Here is a 25,600-nt window from a genome sequence, read left to right on the forward strand (position 1 = left end):
CCCTCCCTCCCTCCCTCCCTCGCTCCCTCCCTCCCTCCTTCCCTCCCTCCCTCTCTTCCCTATTCTCCCCTCCCTCCTTGCCTTCCTTCTTTCCTTTTTATGAAAACATTGTTGGGGGCTGGAGAGATGGCTCAGAGGTTAAGGACCCTGACTGTTCTTCCAGGGGTCCTGAGTTCAATTCCCAGCAACCACATGGTAGCTCACAACCATCTGTAATGAGATCTGGTGCCCTCTTCTGGCCTTCAGTCATACATGGAGGCAGTATACTGTATTGTATACATGATAAATAAAATCTTTAAAATTTAAAAAAAAAACATTGTAAACTAGTCATGGGGGTGCACACCTTCAATCCAAGTGCTCAGGAAGCAGAGGCAGGTGGACTCTCTGTGAGTTCAAGGCCAGCCAGATCTATAAAGCAAGTTCCAGGGCAACTGGGGCTGTTATACAGAGAAACCCTGGCTCATGGAATCTATTTCTTAACACTCAATCCTGGGCCAGGAACTGTGCTAGATGTTAGGAGTAGAGCATTGGATAAAAGTGCTTGCTATCTGCCAGAGGAGCGGGAGGAAAGAGAAGCCTCTCTGGGCTGTGGTCCATGGCTGCTCTTATAAGAAAGTTCGACATGTTGGTGCATGCCTCATCATTCCAGGATCCAGGAGGCTGAGGTCGGAGGATTAGGGAAGAAAGGCTAGTTGGGGCTATACATCAAAGTCTTATCTCAGATTATAAAAGAGGGAAACGGGAGCAGAGAAAGGGTTTGTGCCTTCCAAACACACAGTCATCTTCCCTGTGCCGTCTGAACCCCAGTAGGCACAGGAAGAATGTAGAGAAACCCGGAAGGCTCATGGAAGCGAAAGAACGGGTTACAGAGACTTCACAGGGAAGCTGTAGGAGGATCTATAACTGCATGCAAGGGACAGCGGTCAAAACAATTGTCAACAGTAAAGAATGTGTGAAAACATAGTTATAAATGACCCCAGATGTCCAGTCCATCCTGGTGGTAGCAGTGACTCCTTATACTGTGGTTCGGAGGCAGGTGACATAATGAGTGTAGCTGGGATAACGGGGATGAGCTGGGAAGAAAGAATGGTCTTGTAAGGGGGATTGAAGCGAAACAACCCTGCCATTTTCTCATCTAACTTCTCGGTGAAGGAGTACTCTGTCCTGCTCCCTGCTGTGGTGACAGGGTCCTAGTGGCGGCCACACATTTGGAATGCTACAACAATGCAGTGTTCCTCCCAGGACACATCTGTTGCCCTTCAAAAGTTGCTATGATACAGGTTCTAGAAGGTGGAAGTCAGTAGGGCCTGCCCTACTGGGCACATCGAGCCAGACTCAGCCCTGTTCTTGGCTTGGCTGCCCCATGAGGAGGCTGTGTCCAGGAAGCGTGAGCCTTGGCCTCAAGAAACCCTGTGTCGAATGCTGTGAGTAATGCCTGCACAGGGTCATCGTAGGTCATGATGTAAGGACCAGGCATGAAAGCACATGAACAACCGATGTGTTAGCTGTGGCACCTAACTTCCGGGTTGCCTCCTGAGTTCTTGTAGTGGACAGAATGTTAAATGGGGGGCTGAGGATGCGGCTCAGTTGCTAGAGTGCTTGCTTTGCATGCGCGAAGTCCTGGATTTAATATCCAGTATTGTATAACCCAGGCATAGTGGCATATAATTCTATAATTCCAGCACTCAGGAGGTAGGAGCAAGAGTATCAGAAAGTCAAGGTCATTCTCAGCTATATAGAAAGATCAAGGCCAATCTGTGATACATAATCCCTGTCTATTAAAAAAATGGTGATGCTAAAGTTCCTCTGACATCTTCACCCATGTTTGGCCCTTATTGGAAGGAACATGGCTGACCTATGACCTACATGGTAAGGTGACTATGCATCGCATTTTTGTCTGCTGTCCTGATGGAGTTAATTATTCAGGTGAAATATAATTAAAGACACATCCAACTCAAATTCACATACTTATGTAGTTTCCTGAGGAAAGTAAGACAAGATGCCTACTCCCAAGGAGCTGCTCAGACCATGACCCACAAAGAGATAGAAGTGCAAAGAAAACACCTGAGCAATGGGTCTCCAGTGTCAGTGTGCATCAGAGAGCTCAGCTCTGAGCATCCTGACAGCAGCCTCTGTGCACTGACCGGTCCACCCTTTCCAGCCCCCAGACAATGGAGGTGTGTGATCTGGGATTTGATTTCACACCGGACAGGCTGTGCTCTCTTCAGACACAGCCAAACCAGGCAGTGGTGAGGGAAAGGGACCTCTCCTCCTTGGCCACACCTGCCTAAAAAGGTCATTCCCGCAGAAAGATGAGCATGTGGAAAGTCACTGAGACGCCGCGATGGCATGTGGCATCATCACTGGGGCTGGGAGTGCACAGAGGTCCTGGGATGTAGGCAGGGGTGAGTCCTAGAGGAAGGGTGAGGGCAGAAGGCAGGACAGAGGTGACATTCCCTCAGGTACATCAGATGGTGCAGAGAGAGGTTTTTAACTCAAGTCAAGTAGAGACACCAGGAGTGGCCCATGCTATGGAGCACAGGCTATAACACACTCGGGTACACACACTGATAAATGTCACCTGCCTAGAGGACACAGCCAATACCTAACAAGCCCCAGGACTGGAGTCTGAGCTGAACTCTCTGCCAGGGCTTCGCAGTGCTTCCTACATTTTGTAGTTTACCAGTTATCTCTCTTGTGTTCCCCACTCCAGAACACCCAGCCACTTCCGCCTGGCACAACACAACATAAACACACACACGCGTGGCAAGCATACCACACAAATGTCATACCCACCTCACCACATATCCCCAACACTCATGCACATACAACACACACACACACACACACACACCATAGCAGGTATGAAGAAGGAGCCAGCATAGTGTAGCGATGAAGGAGCGGCAAAGCAGAGAGAAACGGAACCTTTTAAGGCAGCTCTCATTGCTACTTCTTTCATTTCCCCCCATGCTTCTCCCACGCCTGCCCACCGTAGGAGTTTTCCCTTCCTCCCCGTTTAAGGCAGAGCCCTCCTCAGGATCTTGTAAGTGGCAAAGAGATTTCTACTTTTTCTGTTTCATCTCTTGTTACAAGTTTCAAGTCTCTACCTGGCCCTCACCAGCCCTGAGGACTGCTGATGACATTGGAAGTCTCAGGTTGCTGGGGTGCAGTCTGGGCACGTGATCTCATCTTGAGTCTGATCCGAATATTTTTTAAACGGCACCTTTCTTTGTAGAACGCTGTTCCTACCCAACCCTTTCTTTCGACGTTAAAGACAGACACAAGCAGGAAGCAGACCCATGGTGCTGACTACGCTGCTCCCTTCCCGATGGCCCAGGAGTCACAGGCCTTGCCATGGCTTCTTAGTGTGGCACGCTGAAATGCTTCAAAGTCCTTCCAGAGCTGGTGATAAGCTCGGCGGGTAGAGCGTTTTAGATGACTCGAAGTCCTGGGTTCCATTCCTAGCACCACATAAAGGAGGTGTGATGGGGAGAACCTATAATCCCAGCACACGGGGTTTAGAAGCAGGAGGATCAGACACTGAAGGCCATCCTCAGAGTTAAGAGTTAACTGTCTAGAGAGTTAAGGCTAGAAGTTCAAGGTCGGTCTGAGCCACGTGAGACTCTTTCTTTCTTGCTTTCTCTCTTTCTCTTTCTTTCCTAGGGAGACACAATCTCACTTTTGTAACCTTGGCTGCCTGGAACTTTCTATGTACCCATCTGCCTCTCCTCTCCAGTGCTGTGTGTGCAGCCACACCCAGAAAGACCCAATCTCAGAAAAACAAACAAACAAAATTATTTCTCCATCTATCATATCATCTTCGACGTGGGGCCAATTCTTTCTGTGCCTGCCAACTCCCACAGCCTCTTAGTCCTGTCTGCCAATGGGGCTCAGGCCCAGGTTGGGGAGGGGTTGCCTCTGTGATGGCACAGGAGGGACCCCATCAACCTCTGTATTTGAGGGTTGCCATTAGAAAGGAGCGCTTGTCTCTGCCTTTGGGGATGGAATGGGATGGGTAGGTCAGTAGAGACGATCTCCTTGTGGACTTGAAAACAATGACTGGAAAGTTAGGATTTTGAGGAGAACCACAGAAGCGCTCCTCAGAGTCATTAACCTCCAGGATTCAGGGAGCTTGAATCCAGCCTAGGTGGAGACCTGGGTACATCTGATTGGCCAAATGCTGACCAAATGCCAGCTCTAGTGCCCAGAGCCAGGAATGTCACGGTGCTAACCACATGTCAATACCCCTTCCCCAAACACACTGTTGTTCTATCCCTAATTTTTCAGATTCTTACCAACCTGAACTTTGCCTCAAAGTCATTTGTGTCTGTCCACATAAGGTAGGGAAGCATCCAGCCAGTTGTCAAACCCTTTTTGTTCTCACACGTTCCGTTCTCTAAGATCACAATCTCTGTTCTTTGGCCCATCTGTCCAACTGTCTGTCCCATGTCGATACTGCCCAGCCTGCCAGGCACTGGCACCTGAGCACGGAGAGCCAGGCACGTGAAGGAGAATGCTTTTGGCTTGCCTTTGTAGAGCCGTTACACTGTTGGCAATGGGGTGAATTTGCCCGAGCTTTGCATGCAATAGGGCTTTATGTTTGAAATGGGGAGGTTGGGATTGCAATCATATTCCCGAGGAGAGACGTCAATCAGCTGCCACTGAGACACAAGCTGCCCACCGGTATGGAGGAAGGCTCAGCTGGCAGCGGAATGCTGCCTACCTGCACAAAAGGCTGCCAGGCAGAATGGCTTTGGTTCCTCCAGAGCCGTGAGAAGCAGAATTGCTTCTGATTGTGTGCTGGGGTGACTCAGCCTGCCAGTGATTACCCTTTCACTTTCTGCCTTGTCTCTGTAACCAAGCTCAATTGAGAGCTGTGTGGGCCCTTGCTCTCAACCCACCAACAGCCGGCTCCCCATTAGCTCCTCGGCACTCTCAGCCTTGCCTCTCACCTCCCACGCTCCCCACCCCTTCCTCCTCCGTTCTCGCCTCTTTCTTCATTCATTTATTCACTCGGGAAGTATGCCTTGAGCTCTGCACATGGAACCCTCCAGGCATCTGAAGCTTGCAAACTGGGCTTACCCCTTTCCTAGCCTTGCTCCCTATTCCCAGCCCACCCCACCCCCAAGCAAATGAGAGAGGGGTCAAGGACAAGGAGCTGAAACATTGGGAGGAATTGTGGGTAGGAAAAGCTGAATCAGAAAGAGCAAAGTAGGTGGAGGGCAGGTCATCAAAAGGTGCTCAGTTAGCCCTGGCAATGCCCCCCCCACCTTTTTCAGTGAGGTGCCTGGAGGCCTGTCGACCAATGCAGTACAGCTGGCAGATGCTTCAGATTACTGCTGTGGGTCTGCAAGATTGAGTAACCTTCCTGCTGGAGGCAGAAGCACTTCTGCCTAGAAGATGCTGTGAATTCATCCCTAGTAGCAACTGGGAAATGCATAGGTTTCTGAAGAGTCTGTGCACACATGTGTGTGTGCTGGTGCACATATGTGTGTGGGGGTACATGCTTGTAGAGTCCGATGGCTGATACTGGCTGTCTTTCTCTATTGATGTCTACTTATTTTATTGGCAAAGGGTTTCTCAGTGAAGCTGGAGCCGGCTAGTCTAGCTAGGCTGCTGATTCCTGACTCCATGCTGGGTTTACAGGTGACGGCATGTTTTTATGCAGCTCCTAGAGACCAAACTCTGGTCCCCACACTCACACAGCAAATGCCTTATCCACTGAGCCATTTCCTCAGTGCCGGGCGGAACTCACTATTCTGACTGCAAGACATATGAGCGTGGAGTTCTTGCATCTTTCCACACTCCCTCCCGATTTCAGAAGGTCTGGTTGGCAGTTACTGTATTGGTTTCCATTCCCATTGTTGTGGCAAAGTTCCTTGGCAAAAGAAACTCCGGGAAGGGAGAAAGGGCTTATTTTGGCTCCCAGATGAAGGGTTCAGTGAGACCTGATGAAGCAATCTACGTTCTTTCTAGCTCCTTACGGGATGGGGCAACTGGGTTGCATATCCGGGTGGGAAAGAGGGAGAAGGTGGCTCCCTGGGCTGTGTGTGAAGGGCAAACCATGGCAGGCGCCGCATGAGACAGCTGTTGCATTGCATCTGCAGACAGCAGGAGAGACGGACAGCACTGTGCTTAGCTCACTTTTTCCTTCTCACACCGTCAGGGGTCCTAGCCCAGGAAATGAACATCCACATAACCCAGGCCAGGACTCTCTCAGACGCATGCCCCCGGGGCCTTTGTCCTAAAGCTTGTAAATTCAGTTTCTGCCATCATGTCTGCCAGTGCTTTCCTTCCTTAATGTTGGTCAACTTATAGCTATACGGTTTCCTTCGTTGGTGGTGACGGCTGGAGTTGCTATCAGCTGTGGTTATCTGGGATGCAAGGGAATGAAGATCCTGACTGATAATGATTCTTATACCGGATGGGCGCGAGTCTGTGGTCCTTTGTTGAGCGCAGGTGAGGTATGTGGTAATGCGGGCCTGATGAGTGGAACAGAATGGTTTCTTCCTGTGTGCTGCTGTTCCCTGCCAGCCAGGAACCAGTGAGCAGAGTCCAGAAAGTGAAATGAGGGCTGCAGAGGTGGGAGGAGGTTCCCTGACGTCCAGCCTAGCATCCATGCATCGTGTGGCTCCTCACAGAGAACACTGGTCCTTCACACTCTTGAAGCACAGGGCAAGAAATGGTGACCTGGCCAGACAGCCTGTTCTGCTAGGGTGTCTGAGAGATGGGCAGACAACTGCAGTCTGAATATCACCTCCTTCACACACTCATGAAAAAGTGTTTCTATACTAGGCCGGGGGGGGGGGCTGTCTGTAAGCAACCTGGCAGACTCGAGTGTCTTGGCCGTTCAGCTAAACCTGTGTTGTTGTTTAAAACCTGTGTACCTGGCATTGCTCTTGGATCCTTGGAAACAGAAACCCGGGCTTACATTTCTCTGTCCTGGATGAAGACGCTGAACAGGACTACTCTGGGGTGGTAGAGAGTAAATTTGTCAAAGACCAGCTTTGACAAAAATACCGCTTTCCATGGGGATCAGAAAAACAGTAAAGAGGACGAAGACACAAGTGAAAATAATAACACAGAAACATTTGTACCGGAAGGGAGTTCCAGTGAAGACTGGCATCCCATGTTTAATTTTTCATATACTTTTATACCCCGGTACAAAAGGAGGAAGAAGGCAAAAGACTGCTCTAACATGATACAAAGGACAACTCGAGCAGTTGTGAGCAACCTCAAACTCTCTGTCCTTCAGACAAAGTAGAAATAGGCTCACATTTTTGGGCCTCCACATAAATTCACTTCTTTTGGGGGCGGTCAGTTGATTCAACCATCTACTTAGAGCAGGAAGATGAGCTATGAGCCCAACTAGGCAGATTTCATCTTCCTTTATAGAGGGAACGGCTTCAAGTAGATTCTAGTTCTTCAGGAGAACCTTGCTGTTCACGGTGCTTGTCCATAGTCTGCCCCAAGCAACTGTGTTTATGGATAACCTAAGTTGAGAGAGCTCAGTTTAGGAAAAATAAGGATGTGGTTCCAGGAGCTAAAATCAGAACTGTTTCTTAGAGAAATGGGAGGCTTGGGGCATAGCTTTGACCCTACCCAGATGCTGCCAGCCATACCTGGAGACAGGACCCACAAAAACAATCCCACAGCTCTCCCCTCCCACATACACACTCGCATAATGAAATACACCCAAGCTCACACAATCATGCTCTCATTCTAAACTCATATATTCTCACGCATACACACTTGCCCACATACTCTCACGGTCATGCCTGCGCTAATTCACGTTTGCACGGGCACTTGTGTACGGAATGCACTCATACACACAGTTGCACACGGTGTTGTCCACAATCACACACTTTCTCACACACTCGTGTGTTCCCATTTGTGCATAGACTCATGGTCACATACTTCTATATGTTCTCATACACTTTACGTTCTAATAGGCACAAACACATACGCCCATCCGCATATCACCCATGGAGAGCAGTCAGTGCTACTCTGGCTGGTCCCATCAATAAATGGAACTCAGCCGGCCTTGTCTCATTAGTGTCTAAAAAGTGTGTTGTTGACCTGGAAGTTGAGGTACATAGTCTGGTATAGCCCCTTCCCACCCGAGCCTCTACATCATGAAGTAGCCTCTATATCATGAAAGATTTAGGCATAGGATGTCCAGTTAGGCTCCCATGTTACAGAAGGTCTCAGGGACATGCTATTTGTCTCATCTGACTGATGCAGAGTTGCAGAAATTCTTCTGATTGAAGATTCTTTACCCTCAGGGCTCTGCCCACCCCTCTACAGTGATAGTCTTTGACTCTGCCCTGCCATAAAGTGACTGGCCCTGCCCTTGCCTTCTTGTGACTGGGCAAGTGTGATTTGGGGGCTTTGAGTGTCATCTTCCTGCCCTTCCTCTTAGCTAAACAGTGGCTCAGGTGTCAGCTGGCCCGGGGCTGGGGGGGGGCGGGGGCGGGGAATTCACCTAAAGACTGGAGGTTTTACAACCTAGATAGTTTTCAAGACCTCAATAGAAGAAATTTAGAAAAACTCTCATGGGTATGCCAAAGTTGTCATATATAGGAGAGTTTTGTCAACACAGTGGCTAGGTTTGAGCAGAGAGCATTTACAATGTGAAAAACAGCTCCCTAGAGATGTACCCAGGCAACAGGCAATGCTAGCCAGCTCCATGCCCCCCTGTGACCTGAAGGAACCTCAAGTACAGTAGGTGAAGTTAAGCAGCATAGCATTTGTGTAAGGACCATATAGCATTAATATAGATATGTTAAAATGCTTTATGATCCAAAAATGTTCCTGTCAAGTTCATGGGGCTGGCTTCCCTTGGGGAGAGAGCTTGGGGTAAGGGTTTGGGAAAAATGCAGGATGGGGTGTTCAACTCTGCCATGTTTTATGTCCGTGATCAACATGTCAGCATTTAATAATTGTCAGTACTTCATGGAATGCTTGAGCTGTTCTTTTTTTAATTGTAAGACTCATTTGCTGTGAATTAATTTCCTGTGAATGTGTGTTTTCCGTGTGTGTGTGTGTCTGTGTGTCTGTGAACTTTGAGCACCCCTGGTGTCCTAGGGGGTCAGACGAAGATATTGGATCCTTCAGAACTGGAATCACAGGCCACTACGAGCCACAATGTGGGTTCTAGGAACTGAATCAGGTCCTCCACAGGAGCAGAACAAGCTCCTAGCCTCTCCAGCCCTTGGACTGGTTGTTAGGATTTCAGATGTAAAAACCTGTGTTAATGTAAGAACGAAACACAAGAATGCAGGTGGCAGAGTAGATTGCCAGACACCAGACCAGCCAGGTAGAGACAGTATCCTGAGCACTGCTACCCTAATTAGAGGGCCTCCCAGTCTAAATACCTGGGAGTCCTATCCCCCTTATATTTCCTTGAGACAGGGCCTTGCTGTGTAGCCCAGGCTGGCTGTGTAGCCCAGGCTGGTCCCTGGTTAATTATTCTCTTGGCTTAGTCTCCTGAGGAGCCAGTCTAGACACGCCCACATCTTGGGATCTAGGGCAGCAGAGCCTGAAGTTGTGAGGTCATGCCCCTCATTTTCTATGCTTTTCCACCCTATCCTTACTTCTATTTCCCATCTTCCAGTCCCCAGAAGGAAACAGCAAAGTCCAGTCCATAAGCCAAGGCCAGACTTTCTCCCCAGAGTTCATGTTGGAGTGTGTATTCATGTTTTGAACTAGGCCAATCAAAGGCCAGGCACTTGTGGACAAGGAAGCCACAGAAGTATTAACCAAGAGGTTTAGGGTGCATCTTTCTGATGAAGGAGATAGTAATCTATTTATTTAAAATTTTTTTTTCATTTTGCACACCAACCCCAGTTACCCCTTCCTCCTTTTCTCCCTCTCCCCTTTCTACTCCCTCCACTCTTTCTTCCTTCCTTCCTTCCTTCCTTCCTCCCTCCCTCCCTCCCTCCCTCCCTCCCTCCCTTCCTTCCTTCCTTCCTTCCTTCCTTCCTTTTGAATTTCCGAGACAGGGTTTCTCCATAGCTTTTGGTTCCTGTCCTGGAACTAGCTCCTGTAGACCAGGCTGGCCTCGAACTCATAGAGATCTGCTTGCCTCTGCCTTTCAAGTGCTGGAATTAAAGGTGTGTGCCACCACCGCCCTTTAGAGGAGGTAAGGCCTCCCTTGGAGAGTCAACAAAGTCTGAAATACCAAGTTGAGGCAGGACCAAGCCCCTCCTCCCTGTATCAAGGCTGAGCAAGGTGTCCCACCAAAGGGAATGGGCTCCAAAAAGCCAGTTCATGCACCCGGGATAAGTCCCGGTTCCACTCCCAGGCTGTCCTCCCCCGAAACCTGGCAACAGATCAAGCCACATAACTGTCACCCACATTCAGAGAGTCTGTTTGGTTCTATGCAGGATTCTCCAGCTGTCAGTCCAGAGTCCTAAATTTCTAAGAAGTCTTAAAAACACAACAGTGAACCAAATTCAGCCTCATGTTGTGGTTGGAAACTAAGCCCAGGGAAGACTGAAGGCTGGGCACTCATGAAGGTGCTGAGCTGTCTACTGTGGTCTCTGAAGGTTGGGCACTCATGAAGGTGCTGAGCTGTCTACTGTGGTCTCTGAAGGCTGGGCACTCATGAAGGTGCTGAGCTGTCTACTGTGGTCTCTGAAGGTTGGGCACTCATGAAGGTGTTGAGCTCTGTACTGTGGTCTCTACCTGCTTTCTACCAAGTTTGGATCGATTCAGAAACCTGGGACTTCACATGCAGGGGCTGTGTGGGGACCCTGTAAGGGGATTGCAGCACTGGGTCCTTCTCACAGGAACAGCATCCGTGACAGCTGTTCCTGAAAACAGTAAGGGGTCTGTGGCCTTGCTGTGAGTGCCAGACCAGAAGCCGGTTTTCCTATCTACCTCACCTCCCCCAGCCAAGACCCCCGGTAAAAGAAGTAGTTACAGAGCAAAAGAAGGCAGTGGCAGGGGACAGCCAAGGGGGCAGCTAGGCTGCTCCTCCTGAGCTTGTGACTTCGCTGGGTGGGAAGAGAATCGGGATAAGAATGCATGGATACTCAGAACCTTTCCCCTAGGCCTAAAGCCTATGCACGTTATGGACTAGGGCCAGCTACCTTGCCCCGTGGGAAGGAAGAGCATAGGTTTGGAATTCAGACAAACCCCTTCTGACGCCATGCCTCTTCTACTTTTTTCGAGGGGATAAAGAAGAACGTTATTGTCACATCTGCTTCAGCCCTGATTTCCTTTGGAGATGACAGTGTAGAACAGGAGTGGAGACAGAGTGGCGGAGGCACCCTCCTCTTCCCTCCTAAGGGTCAAAACCGAGGCCTTTGGTTATCTAGCCCACTTCCTGTACTGGTGCAGTGGGTGAGTCCCAGCTCGATGCAGGCTGGACCTGGAGGAGGGGTGAATACTGGCCCTGCTGTGGAGCAGGGACAGGGAGGTCCTGAATTTCTTTGGTGTTGAAATAAAGAGCGGCGGGGCTGCGTCCCCAACACCCCGGCCGCTTGGCTAGCTTATGCCCGAAATAACAACACACAAACTGTATTCATTTAAGAACTGCTTGGCCCATGAACTCAGCCCTTACAGGCTAATTCTCGCACCTGGACTAGCCCATTTCTAATGATGTGTGTAAGCACCCCAAGGTGCGCTTACCGGGAAGAGTCTAGCCTCCGTCCATCATGGTGTCTCTGCTCCAGAGTGCAGAGCTGTCCGGTCTCTCCGGGAGCAGAGCAGAGTCTGACCTCACTTCCTCTTCCGCCCAGAGTTCTATTCTGTTTATTCCTCCCACCTATGTTCTAACCTATCAGGGCCAGCAGTTTCTTCATTGCTCAGCCAATGAAATCAACAGATTGATATATGACACTCCCACATCACTTTGGTAGGGATTCTGAGAGCCTGAGGCTGCTTTGGGTTCCTGTTCTCTCTGGAGTTCCTCAGACATGACATCTGCTGCTAATTCGAACTCAGCTGTGACGTCCCTAAGAGCGCATGCAGTCTAGGCTGCCTTACCACCCTCATAGTGCACACGAATGTCTTAAGAGTTATATGGCTTCCCTTGGTCAATGAAAACGTGTTTCCCAGACCTGCGAAGGTGCCCTAAGAGGAGAGAGCCATCAAGTCTGACAGGGGCCGGTAAGACTGAATGACAGCCACGCTTGCTGGAATGCTCGCTAATTGATGGTGGGGTAAGTCTGGACACTTCAGGAGTCTTCAGCTTGGTTGTAAGTGGATCCCAGAGAAACCTTGACCTTCACAGCTCCCTGGATGTTAAGACCTGAGGGTGTAGGGACCAGAGGTGTCTGTCCTTTGTGCACCCCTCCTAATGCTCTTCGTTTCCTCCCAATTCTGTGCTCCCAGCATGAAACCTGTGCACAGCAAGCATCCAGGCTGCTGCTCAGGGCACCTGGAACCTTCCTGGTATTTGTTCTTAAAGGAAATGAAGGTGTGGCTGGAGGCTCTAGTCCTTGTTTTTCCCTCTAGCTTCTCTCTCAACCTTATTGACCACTGGTGCAGGAGCTAAACCTCTCTGAGTCTACATCCCAACAGCATGTGATAGCGTGGATCTGTGTTTATCTGGCAGAAAGTGACGTGCAGATGTCAGGTCAAGGGCCCTGTTGCTCAGTGGTGAGCTGACTGAGGCCGCATTCCAGTAGCTCTCTGAGCTGCTGACTAGTCGTCCTCAGTTTTGTTCTGGGAGCCACAGATACAAAGTATTTGTTGCCACTGAAGTCATTCTGGTGGTTAAATGTGCAATTAACTACATTTTAAAGTAAGCATACTGTAGGCTAACGGAATTATTAGATGGAAAATAAGTGTTTGGTGGCAGAACACAGTGGAGGAGCTGAACTTGTCTAGGGTAACAGGAGATGAGTTGAGAATAAAGGGTGAAATATATGGAGCCTTAAGAAGGTAGGTAGGCCAGCAGCAGGTGGGCATGTCCTAAGTGGACAAAGCCTCTTGCGCTCAGTGCACAGAGAAAAGCAGTAGGCTGCAGCCGCGGCAAGAGCCAGCGGGGAGGAGATGGCAGGCACAACAGAGCCCTAAGCACATTTGGTTAGTATGTTTATCACTTACCTTCCTCATTGCTGCACTACAGTGCCTGACAGAAGCAATTTACAGGAGAGAGGAAGGCTGCCTTCACCTCAGAGTTCGAGAGGGTCACAGCCTAGCGAGGCAGGAAAAGCATGGTGGCCAGAGGGGCTCTTCACAGTTTTTTTTTTTAATTTAATTTTATTTTATTTTTTGAGACAGGGTTTCTCTGTAGCTTTGGAACCTGTCCTGGAACTAGCTCTTGTAGACCAGGCTGGCCTCGAACTCACAGAGATCCACCAGTCTCAGCCTCCCGAGTACTGGAATTAAAGGCGTACACCACCACCGCCCGGCTGTGTGTGTGTGTGTGTGTGTGTGTGTGTGTGTGTGCGCGCGCGCTGTGTATATGTTTACATGTATATAGGCACACAAGTATGTAGGTGCACATGTATCCATATGTACATGGAGGCCAGAAGTTAATGGCAAGCATCCTTCTTGTCCACACTCTCTACCTCCCTATTTTGAAACAAGGTCTTTAACTTGAACTTGGGCTTGTTAATCCTAGCCAGTTTGCTCTGAGGATCCTCCTGGGCACTAGAATTGCAGATGGGTCACCATGATGGCCCTGTACTTCTATGGGCTCTGGGAATCTGAATTCCAGACCTCCCTCTTGCATGGCAAGCACTTTATCCGTGAAGTCACATTGGCAGCCCTGCCACTCAGGTCTTGTGGATCAGGAAGCAGGGAACTCTGGGTGAAACTAGAACTGGCTATAGCCCTTTTTCTTTACTCATATGGCCCTATCTCTGCCTGTTAGATCTCTATCTAAAAGGTTCCACAACTTCCCAATACAGTGCCACCAGCTGGGGACCAAGTATTCAAACACATATGCTTGTGGGAACCCATTTGCATTCAGACTTAAGACACACATGACCGTATTGTAGATACACTTCATCTGTCACGGCTTTTGAAGGCACCATGCTGTCATAGGCTTCTGTTTATCCTAGACACATCTGTAGGGGCGCATTGCCTGTGCCGAGCATCACACTACGCTCCATAAGCAGGCTTCAGTCTTCCTGCCGGTCCTACTTAAGAGTGGACATTTCAGTCAGGCTTGGTGGCTCACCTGCAATCTCAGCACTTGGGAGAGTAAGGCAGGAGGATCAATGTGAGCTTGAGGACAGTCTGGGCTATCTTGTATCAAACCAGCCAGAGCTACATAGGAAGACCCTAAAAACAATAAATATTTCTGCTTTGTAATACAAAAAAAAATCAGAGAAGTTGGTTTTCATATTGAAATCTTTCTCAGTCAAAGCCAGGGGTCTGGCCTTACAACACAGCATTGTATAATCCTCACAAATGTGCACTTGTTGTGCAAGAAAGAAGGGGCCACCTGCCCAAGGGGTGTGATGGGAACAGCACGAGGGCTCACTGGGTAGAGGCACCTGACAGCAAGCCTGAGGTCTTGAGTTTGATCCCAAGAGTTCACACGAACCCAGTTTTAAGTGACGCAATGTGCAGAATGCAGGAGAGCCTCCCGACCAGAAGTCCTATCCGTGGACAGCCTCCGCCTCTGTCTTCCTTCCTGCCTCCTGAGCCTGCTCTCGGAACCCATCCTCAGGCTTGTCTTTGATTGCAGCCCCTCTATCATCTTTTTCTGCACACTAACATCTTTGTCCTGTAAATCAGCAGCTGCAGTGGCTTCCCTCACTGCCTGCCGCCTTCTCCATCAAGCTCAGGTACCCAACGGTTTCCACAAGCAGCCTTCACAAACTTAAACCAAACCCCTGCTCTTCAGCTCAGCTCCCCTGTGGTGGCTCAGCTTGTGGTCTTTGTTAATTCAGTGAGTGACAAATCCCTGCTTCTGACTGCTCCATAAAAGAACGTTAACATTTTAGAAAATTCATTCTTGAAGTTATTTATTTGCCCTTTCTCTTTATTTCTCTCTCTATTTCTTCTTTTTGGACACACTCACACACAGACGCACACATACATACACAATCACATACATGCTAGAGATGGATAGAATCTAGGTCCTTGTGCATGCTAGGTAACTGCCCTACTGTTAATAGGATTTTAAATAAAAGCTTGGGCTTTGGCAGCACCAATAAGCTAGGCTCTGCAGTATACCAATTAAAGGAACCAGCACTAGTGAAAAATCAGAGAAGGGAGATTTAGCTCATGTGGACGTGCTGGGAGGAGGACTGATGAGGAGCGGCTCTCCTCTTAGTCCATCTTCAGAGTCACTGGTCCGAGGCTTGATCTGAGGGCTAGGGGCATGCACAACTAAGCGGTACCAATCAATGTGTGGTCCCGTCCATCCTAGACTCAGTCACTCCTGCAGGATGCTCCCACAAGTTGTCAGAACTGGGTAAAATCTGGGAAGCAGCACCCCCTCTGGCTGTCAGGAGAGCTGCAGATCCTGCCCCCAAGATTCCTTAGGAAACTTTAATTTTTGGGGATCATTTATTTTAATCTCTCTCTAGAATATCATCTCTGTTGCCAGGGCAGTCCCATTACCAATGAGCTACATCCCCCGCCCTCCATCCTCCCCAGACCCCACCCCCAGTCCTTCTTGCCTTCTCTTTCTCTTACTCTGTCACATCTTTTTTGCAGATCCTATCAGAGCAGCCTTGAATGTACAACGAAAAGCTCCCAGCCACTCTGGCCCAATTGAATCAGTCACTCAAACAAACTGCTGAGCTCCCCCTCCACACCCCCCGCAGCATCCCCTTTATTGGGCTGTCACAGTGGCCTTCCATAGCACAGGACATGATGTTGTCCCTTGCTTACATTCCTCCTTTCTGTCTCAGTAAGCGTCCTGCTCCCTGGACCTACCTGCGGGCTCTCCCTTGCCAACCCGGTGGCTTTCCAGTCAGGATGGTGTCCCAGCTGATCCCAAGAAGCACCCTCTGCCTCAAGCTCTCAGGCCCTTTGTCCTTATAGCTCCTTAAAGATTTGTCCTTCCCAGATTCCCATGGCCTGTTTATCAGTTTCTTAAGATCTCTTCTAATGCAACTACAACAACATCACTGTTCCTATGATAGAAGGCCAAAAGCAGAATGATTTATAAAATAGATAGGCTGGCCCACAGTTCTGAAGTTCAAGAAGTTCAAGAAGGCTTGGGCTTTCATATCTGATCAAGTCTTTCTTGCTGTGGAGAAGGGTGGTCTTTAGTCCCACCCCTGGGGGCATTGTACAGGGCAGCCCATTTCCAAATAGAACAACTATTCAACTGTGTCTCTTCCCTGCTCCTCCTCCTCTTCCTCCCTGTTCCCTTCTTCTTGTCTAAGAAGACAGGTTCTTACTATGATGAAGCCTAGGCTTTCTCTGTCTTTAATTTAATATGCAGCCCAGGCTAGCCTTGAATTCTCCATCTGCCTGCCTCTACCCTCTAAACTGCGATTATAGGTGCGTGCGGTCACACCTGCATTTCCTTCCTCTTACAGGGCCACTAATGCCATCACTAGACACCTTGCATCATGATCTCATCTAATCCTAGTGAATTCAAATCACATTCCCAAATACCGTGTGACGTATGACACTGGAGATTGAGTTTCTACAACATAAGTACTAAGGGATTCATCTAAACCTTAGTACTCCCTGGGCATCCAGAACTCTGTCATTGTCCCCCAGCCCACACCCCAATACACACATAAACATCCTGATTTCTCTTTAGCATAGTACTCGAAGTGGGTCCTGTAGATTAGGTATGGGCTATCTCTCTATATAGAGCCCTTGATCATGCTCAGTGTTCAGCTTCCACTGGGAGCCCAGTGCAGAGAAAGATGCCTCCCTCTGGCCTGCTCATGTCATCAGAATGATAGAGATGCTCACAGAAGTGGAGCTAGCACTGACTGATACCCTTATCTACCACCCAGGTTCCATGGTTAAAATAACTCTCCTGAAATCATCATAACAATGCTGTGTCCGGATCTATGACCTCCTCCGTCTCTTTCCAGGTCCATGGCTTGTCCAGGCTCTGAGAGGGTTTTGCTCTGACCACAGTCCCCTGGCTGAGACAGGACTACATTTTGCTGCTACAGTGTCTTCAGGTCCCTGTTCTACCCTGCAGGCCCTTAGCCACGCGGTCGCCATGGGCAGTGTCAGCAGCCTCATCTCGGGCCACAGCTTCCACAGCAAGCATTGCCGTGCCTCACAGTACAAGCTGCGCAAATCCTCCCACCTCAAGAAGCTCAACCGGTACTCGGATGGGCTGCTGAGATTTGGCTTCTCCCAAGACTCGGGACGCGGCAAGTCCAGTTCCAAAATGGGGAAAAGTGAAGACTTCTTCTACATCAAGGTCAGCCAGAAGGCCCGAGGCTCCCACCGCCCAGACTACACAGCCCTATCCAGTGGGGACATGGGGGGACAGGCTGGGGTAGATTTTGATCCAGCCACCCCACCTAAACGCATGCCTTTCTCCAATCAGCTGGAAATGGTAAGTGAGGTTCTCTGACAAAGGTGTTTTGGGGGGTAGGGGGTTGGAAGAGGATGAGAAGTAGGAGGGATGAGTACCCCATCTAAGCATTTAAGCCTTCAAGAGGCCAGAGCAGCAATGGTGAGACTATTTGGCCTCACTGCAGAAATCAAAAGTTTATTCCTAACCCAGAAATCTTAGTTTTCCCTGCAGCAAAGGGCAGAGGGGAATCCAACCCTGCCTGGGCTCTGCTGGGACATAACCTGGATGAGGATACTCACTCGTATCCCTGCCCTACCCGTGCTTGGCTTCCTGGTCCCCTTGGTTGGAGAAGCGCTCTGGGATTTTGTTACCGAATGAGTAAGGATGCCCACAAAGAGTCCTAAGTGTTTAGAAACCTCGCCTGCAGCAGCTCAGGCTTCCATAGCCTCACTAGTGCACACTGGAAGCAAGCCAGCTTGTTTCAGTTCCCATGCCCACTCTGCAGCACTCAGTGACTAAAACACAGGTTAAATACCCCTTCTCTGAAGTGCCTGGGAACAGGAGCACCAGAAGTTTCAGGGTTGTTTCTTCAAGTCTATAAAATATTTTCATGAAGATATCTAAGCCAACCGTCATTTGTTTCATATATGCCTAACACACAAAAGTGGAAGATGATTAGATAATATTTTTAAATAATTTATACAAAAGACAAAATTTCCAAGTGTGCAGACTTCTGCTCTCAGCGTTTTGTCTGGACTCAAAGCCTTGCGGATTCTGGAGCATTTCAGGTCTGAGATTTTAGAACCAGGAATTCTCAACCTAGACTGAGAAAGAAGCCTGTGTTTGCTCAGAGCTTTCCGAACAAATGCCTTGTGAAAGGCAAGCCCTCCACTGAGAGACACTGCATCAGAAAGGATTGTTATTCCAAATGATCTTCCTGGACTCTAAGTAGTGATTGACAGTCTCATGCTCGGCCCATTGGAAGAGGCGGAGGGGAAGGAGGTGCTGAGCTCTTATAGCCTGCAGTCCTAACTGAACCACACCCCAGTCCCCATCTAACATCTCACAGCCTGCAGTCCTGACTGAACCACACCCCAGTCCCCATCTAACATCTCACAGCCTGCAGTCCTGACTGAACCACACCCCGGTCCCCATCTAACATCTCCAGCAGGCTGGGACCAGGTGGCAGCAATTGCTAGCACAATGCCTAGGCCACAACTGAAGACATTCTTAGGAACAGAGGTAGTGTTTGTTTGTTTGTTTGAGACAGGGTGTCATTATGTGGCCCTGGCTGCCCAGAACTCACTCTATAGAACATGGTGGCCTGGAACTCACAGAGATCTGCCTGCCTCTGCCTCTCAAGTTAAAGGACGAAGGTGTATGACATCATACCTGGTCTTAGAGTACTTTCTTCTTATTATTTTTAAAGATGTGTTTATCTTTATTTATTTATTTGTTTATTTATTTATTTTATGCTAGCCTTTGCCTACATGTTATGTATGTGTACCATGTGTGTGCCTGGTACCCACAGAGGTCAGCCAGAAGCGTGTGTCGGATCCCCTGGAACTGGAGTTAGAAAACAGTGTGAGCCACCTCTGTGTGTGGGGAATCAAATCTAGGTCCTCAGGAAGAGCCGCCTATGCTCTTAGCTGCTGCCTCCAGCTCCCTCCCTCAGAGGGTTTCTTAGGAATTGTGCATTGAGGTGGGTGATGCAGCTGAGCAGCTGGGGGCTTTGCCAGCAAGCCTGACAACCTGACTTCCACATGCTGCAAGGGGACAACTGACCCCTGTAAGTTGTCCTCTGGCCTCCACATGCGTGCTGTGGCATGTGTGTACACACACACGCACATACTCACATGCACGCAAGAAAAGTGTTCTCTGCTTAGCTGGCCCAGAGCAAATAACAAGGTTTGCCATGGCTACCAACCAAGGTGGGTTCACTTGGGGTCTGAGCTCAGGGGGACTCACAAGGATGGTGTATGTGCACCCAAAGTGAGAAAAGGTGAGATTAATGTGGGGCGGACACTCAAGCTTGTGTGGTCCCTTGTTTCCCCAGAGCTCAGACAAGGGGCCAGCGAGGCCCACTGCCTTCAAGCCTGTGCTGCCGCGGTCCGGAGCCATCCTGCACTCGTCACCTGAGAGTGCCAGTCACCAGCTTCACCCCATGCCTCCAGATAAGCCCAAGGAGCAGGAGCTGAAGCCAGGCCTGTGCTCAGGGGCACTGTCCGACTCGGGCCGGAACTCCATGTCTAGCCTGCCCACACATAGTACCACGAGCAGCTACCAGCTGGATCCTCTGGTCACCCCCGTGGGGCCTACCAGCCGTTTTGGGGGTTCAGCCCACAACATCACACAAGGCATCATCCTTCAGGACAGTAATATGATGAGCCTGAAGGCTCTGTCGTTCTCAGATGGTGGCAGCAAGCTGGCTCACCCTGGCAAGGTGGACAAGGGCTCCTCATGTGTGCGCTCGCCACTCTCCACGGACGAGTGCACAATCCAGGAGCTGGAGCAGAAGCTGCTGCAGAGGGAAAGTGCCCTGCAGAAGCTCCAGCGCAGTTTCGACGAGAAGGAGTTTGTCTCGGGCCAGACCTTCGAGGAGCGGCCAAGGCGTCCCAGGGACGAACTGGAGTGCCTAGAACCCAAGGGTAAGCTGAAGCCGGCCTCCCAGAAGAGCCAGCGCACGCAGCAAGTGCTCCAGCTGCAGGTGCTCCAGCTGCAGCAGGAGAAACGGCAGCTACGGCAGGAGCTCGAGAGCCTAATGAAGGAGCAGGACCTTCTGGAGACCAAGCTGAGGTCCTACGAGCGGGAGAAGACGAACTTCGCCCCTGCACTCGAGGAGACCCAATGGGAGGTAAGACTCCACTGGTCCTGCCTGGGCTTTGCTGACAGCGACCACATCTGCATTGCCGACCCAGTGCTCAGGCCTGTGCTGCTAAGACAGCTTTATGGCTAAGGAGGGAACTCTGGGATGAGCTGGCATGGGGAATGCTCTGAGTCAGTTCCACGTTTCTTGCTCCTTCCGCTGTCACCCTCATGGCTCCCAGTCATTGAATTTGCTAGCGAGTCTTTAGCGGGAAAGTCAAAACCCAGACAAGGGAGGCTCAACCAGGCTGCCATAGGGCTGACCTGACTTCTGGGGGACTAGACGGAAGCACAGTCACATCGGTGTTTGCTGGATACGAGGACCCTAGAGAAGGAATGGGACTATTTGGTGCTTTGAGGGGAGGGGCCTTAATTACTGTCATGAGTGGCAGGTAATCAGTGATGAAATTGCCCCTACGTGCTGAGGAGTACCTTCAGGTTCTACTTGATCAGCTGGGACTTAAACATAAGAGAAAAAGAAAGGACAGAATAGACACATAGTTGCACTTTGGGGGGACAGTTTTGTTTGGTTGTGTGTGTGTGTGTGTGTGTGTGTGTGTGTGTGTATGTGTGTGTGTTGGAGCTTAAACCTAGGACCTCACATTTGCTAGGACAACACTCCATCACTGGTCTGTTTTTCTTCCTTGCTTTTGGAATGAGTTCTTCGAGCCTGGCCTGGCTGTAGAGCAGAGTCCGTCCATGCATCCTGTGCATCGGAAGGTAGCTTTCCTCCCTGAGCAGCCCTCGGGCCCAGGCAGGCAGGGCATGTGCACATCAGCACTGTTGCTCACTCCCCAAGTGTCTATATGAGGAAGGACAGCAGGTGTTCTATCTGGAGGGTTGGCATCAGGCCTGGACGGAGTCACCCACCATCAGCGGCATAGCCCTGACTGCTGCAGCTTCCTGTCCTCGCCCTGTGAAATGACAAGTAGTCACAAATGGGGTGAAGAAGGGACCTGTTGTGCATCTCAGAGAGAAGTAGTGAGTGTTGGCCCTTGTCAGCCATCCTGATGGTCGAGACTGGAACTAAGGTGGGTATTGCAATGATCTTGTTCCTACCTTGGCTAATTAGGATACTTAGCAAAACAATAAAAAATAAGTAATAAATAGTGACAGAAATATTGCCATAAACCCACCTAATTTACAGGGAGTTTAGGAAGTGCCATGTTCTTCCATCTAATCCTTATAACTATATTATGAAGTAGGTACGTTACAGTTGTTCAGTTTATAATTAAGGAAACTGGCTCACAGATTAGTTACAATAACAAGTTGTTGGCCAAGTGACTTGGCTGACCTCTGATACATACGGGAGATCGGTCCTAGGATTTACCTGTGAAGCTGTGGACTGGAAGTTCTCATTTTTACTCTTTATTTATTTGGGTCGTGGGAATGTGCACACTGCAGTCCAAATGTGGAGGTCAGAGGTCAGCTTTCCAAAGTTGGTTCTTTTCGCCATGTGGGTCCCAGGGACAGAACTTAGCTTATTGCAGACAAATGCATTTGCCCTGGGAGCCATTTCACCTTAGCGTTCACACCTTTCATTGCCTGTTGCCTCCATGCTAATGTGTGCCAACTTCACCTGGTGCATAAGTGATCCAACCAGGATTCACAGCCCGTGCTCCAGTGTGACTGTCCTAACTCCCTCTATCAAACTAACATAGGCTTGGCATGTTCCTCAGCTTTTCATCATCATAACAAAATGCACAAAAACATGCAATTTGTGAGAGGGAAGGTTTGTTTTGGCCCATAGTACTGGAGCTTTCGCTTATGATCAGTTGACAAACAGACTTGCTTTGGGCCTGTGATGAACTAGCTAGCATGTCATGATTGGGCCATGTGGTCATGCAACTGTCGAGAACAAAGAAGGGACCAGGATCCCACGGTCCTCTTCAAGGGTCTGTGACCTGAGCGTCTTCCTCTGCACCTTACTCCTAAGAGGTTCTACTACCTCTGCCGTGTTACCACGCTGGAAAGCAGGCTTTAACACGTGGTCTTTGGGAGGCATTCAGGGTCTGGACTTGGCCTTGTCAAGAAATTCAGGTCTAGCTGTGTGTGGTGGCGAGGCTAAGTGTTGTCCTTTACATTGGCCAGCATTTCACTGGGAGCAAAGGGGAGCTTTACTGGGAGAGGAAAATGGAAATACAGGAATGATGGTCTCCAGTTTTGTTCTAATAGTTCATTCTGGAGTGCCGAGCCCTGGCCTTCATTTTCTTAGTCTAACTGGCTTTAGTCCCTAGGCTTCCTCTTTGCGTCGGGGCAGGTGCATGGTGAATACCAAACCCGGAGCTTCATGCATATGAGTCATACACTTTTTTTTTTAATTTTTCTTATCTTTCATGCTTTCTTAGAGGTGGGAGGGGATATCTGAGACAGGCTTGATATGTATAGACTGGTGTGTACCACCACTTCAAACCATACCATGACCCTAAATAAAGCTTATTATCCCCAAAGAGACAAGACCCCAGAGCCACAATGATCTGACTTCATTGTGTTCTTGGCCCAACTTTGATGGCCAATGACAGTTGAACTGGATGGGGAAGCCAAGGAAGAGAGGCAGACCACAGATCATCATTTGGCAGATGTGTTCTGGACACTGTGAGCCAGACTACGTGGTTAGCCTTTGGGGTGCAGCAGAGCAAAGTGAAAAGGTCTCACCCCAGAGGTGAGTGCAGGGGTGGGTTCATGCAGGAGCGAGGGTTCTGTATTGTACCTGGAGCAGTGGGCAGAGGAAGGCATTGATTATGGAATTACATATAGCCTTAGGTTTGGGCACAGACTTGGATGTGGGGCCTGAACTGGAGGTGAGGTAGGCTTGGAAACGCAGGCAAGAAAAGTAGATTGTCTACATGCACTAGAACTGTGTTAAAGGCCTCCCGTCAGGAGCACCCTGAGCCCTTTAGGAGGTGGAGATGTCATCTTGTTTAGGATGCCAATCACCTCTGGCGCCGTGTCTCACCCTTTCCCTCCTCACCCTTGGCAGGTGTGCCAGAAGTCAGGCGAGATCTCCCTTCTGAAGCAGCAGCTCAAAGAGTCCCAGATGGAGGTGAACACAAAGGCCAGTGAGATCCTCAGTCTGAAGGCACAGCTGAAGGACACCAGGGGCAAGCTGGAGGGCATGGATCTGAAGACACAAGACTTGGAGAGTGCCCTGCGCACCAAGGGGCTGGAGCTGGAGGTCTGTGAGAACGAGCTGCAGCGCAAGAAGAACGAGGCAGAGCTGCTGCGGGAGAAAGTGAACATTTTGGAGCAGGAGCTGCTGGAGCTGCGGGCCCAGGCTGCCTCCCTGGGGCCTCTAGGGGTGGGGCCTACTTTCTCAGAGGACATCCCTGCTCTGCAGCGGGAGCTGGAGCGGCTGCGGGCTGAGCTGAAGGAGGAGAGGCAGGGCCATGACCAGATGTCCTCCGGCTTCCAGCATGAGCGGTTGGTGTGGAAGGAAGAGAAGGAGAAAGTGATTCAGTACCAAAAGCAGCTGCAGCAGAGCTATCTGGCCATGTACCAGCGCAACCAGCGGCTAGAGAAGGCCCTGCAGCAGCTGGCCCGCGGGGATGCGGCAGGGGAGCCCTTTGAAATTGAACTGGACGGAGCTGACATCCCCTATGAGGACATCATAGCCACTGAGATCTGAGGGGCTGCCCAGGGGATGGAGGGTTGGGGACTGGACCCCAGAAGGCAGGGAGGCCTGAGCCTGTTCAAAGAGGCATTTTGAGCCCCTCTGAGAGAAGTCACCTCTGGGGCCCAGACTCAGGAGTTCCCAGTGGTGGGGACTTAGTCTTTCCTCCCTTCTTGCCTTTTCCAACTAACTATCCCTGCTGCTTAATAGACCTTGATTTCTGAACCCCAAGTGCTAGTGGACATGTGTTCAGGGGCTTCCTGTGCTGGTTGATGTTTCCCTCAACTGTGGTCTCATTCACAGTGGTGGTAAAGGCCCCGTCAGGGATGGGGACAACTGCCATAGGCCAAGTGGCCACCCAAGGACAGAAACATCTTCCCTGTCACCCCCGAGCCCTGTCATCCCCTAGGCATATTGGGATGCCTTGAGATAGAAGCCATGTGTAACCAGAAGCCTTGGACACGCTCCTCACTACAGCCTGTCCTTCTCTGACTGCGAAGGTGGAGGAGTTGTGTTGCCACACGGTTTAGCCAGCAAGCCATGGGAGGAGGGGTGGATGGACAGTCCTGCATTCCAGAATTTTCATGGGTCTCCCAGAGCTCAGAGAGAGAAGTGAGGGGAGAGAACCATGGCAGACAGTGGGATTCAGTCTAAAATGGGATTCCACCCCTCCGCCCCCAGTGGTCACTCTGTTTAAAGCCATAGATATTGGGGTCCCACGTGCGTTACCTGGAAGTGACATACAGCATAGCTTCACTCTTATTCCAGGGGAGCCTCCTGTGTGCTCCAGCCAAGGCCAAGGCAAGGCCTTCCCTGAATTGGTCCAGCCGCCAATATGAAGCCCCCTCCCCCCAAATATCAGGCTCTTGCTTGGGTCCAGAATAGCTCATCCACTTAGATAGTATGCATGGGAGTGAGGCGCTAGCCTCCCTTGCCTACAGCATCTTCAGAGCTATTATAACTCTATATGGATTGGGCGGGGTCACCCGTGCCGCCTGGGTTGCAGTCTAGGCAGGCGGAGGGAGGGACAAGGAACATACACAGTCTCCCTCCACTGGAGCCCCATGCCATAAAGATTCAGTCTGGAGAGCAGCACGTGAACCCATGGGAGCCTGGACTTGTCTTCTGCTAGAGGCAGAGGGAAGTACAGTTGCTTAGTTCAAGAAATTATCTTCGTCTCTCCCCTCCCCCCTCCCATTCTGTGTTTTTCAAGGCAAGCCAGATTAAGCATGCAGCCAGGCTGCTCCATATTCTATTTTTGGTTCTTACCACAGCTGTTGTCAGTAGGACACCCAGCCGTGTGCTGCCTGGTGGGTGGGACCCAGGAGATGGGAGATGGAAGGGAGGGTCTGTGCTTGGCAGTCCAGGAACCAACTCTAGTTCTACGTTCTACCTCCCTAATGCTGGCCGCTAGAGTTCCTGGTGGACCCCAGCCCCCCCCCCCCCCCCCCCCCCCCCCCACCCCCCGCCCCCCCCCCCCCCCCCCCCCCCCCCCCCCCCCGACCTTGGCTTTCTGTGGACTTTCTGCCCTTCCTACTGTCTGCTCCCTAGATGGCTCTGCTGTCTGATCCTGGGGTTAGGCTTGGCCTCTTCATCTGACTTCCTCTGTCACCCTGTCCTCTGGTCTCCCAGTGCCCATAGCCACACGCTCAATTTAAACCTGGAATTGACAGGCCAAAGATGACAGCCCCTGCTTGCAGGGTCATACC

The 25,600-nt window shown here is 50.3% G+C and overlaps 1 protein-coding gene across 2 annotated transcripts in view; it reads left to right on the plus strand.

The window, feature by feature from the left end:
- Positions 1 to 25,338, plus strand: part of Lzts1 (leucine zipper tumor suppressor 1) — a 52,059-nt gene extending 26,721 nt beyond the window's left edge. Inside the window, exons 2-4 of one of the 2 annotated variants that reach the window (XM_050126880.1) lie at positions 16,977 to 17,455; positions 19,473 to 20,270; positions 23,262 to 25,338. In XM_050126880.1, coding sequence (XP_049982837.1) covers positions 17,111 to 17,455; positions 19,473 to 20,270; positions 23,262 to 23,906 — 1,788 coding nt within the window. In that variant the 5' untranslated portion in view covers positions 16,977 to 17,110 and the 3' untranslated portion in view covers positions 23,907 to 25,338. The remainder of the gene's footprint in view (positions 1 to 16,976; positions 17,456 to 19,472; positions 20,271 to 23,261) is intronic. The other variant, XM_050126881.1, reaches the window with a different exon arrangement.
- Positions 25,339 to 25,600: the final 262 nt, after the last annotated feature.

Source organism: Alexandromys fortis, unplaced genomic scaffold (genome assembly GCF_014885135.2).
Source record: "Alexandromys fortis isolate MF-2015 unplaced genomic scaffold, M_Fortis_MF-2015_v1.1 scaffold_261, whole genome shotgun sequence".
Lineage (NCBI taxonomy): Eukaryota > Metazoa > Chordata > Mammalia > Rodentia > Cricetidae > Alexandromys > Alexandromys fortis.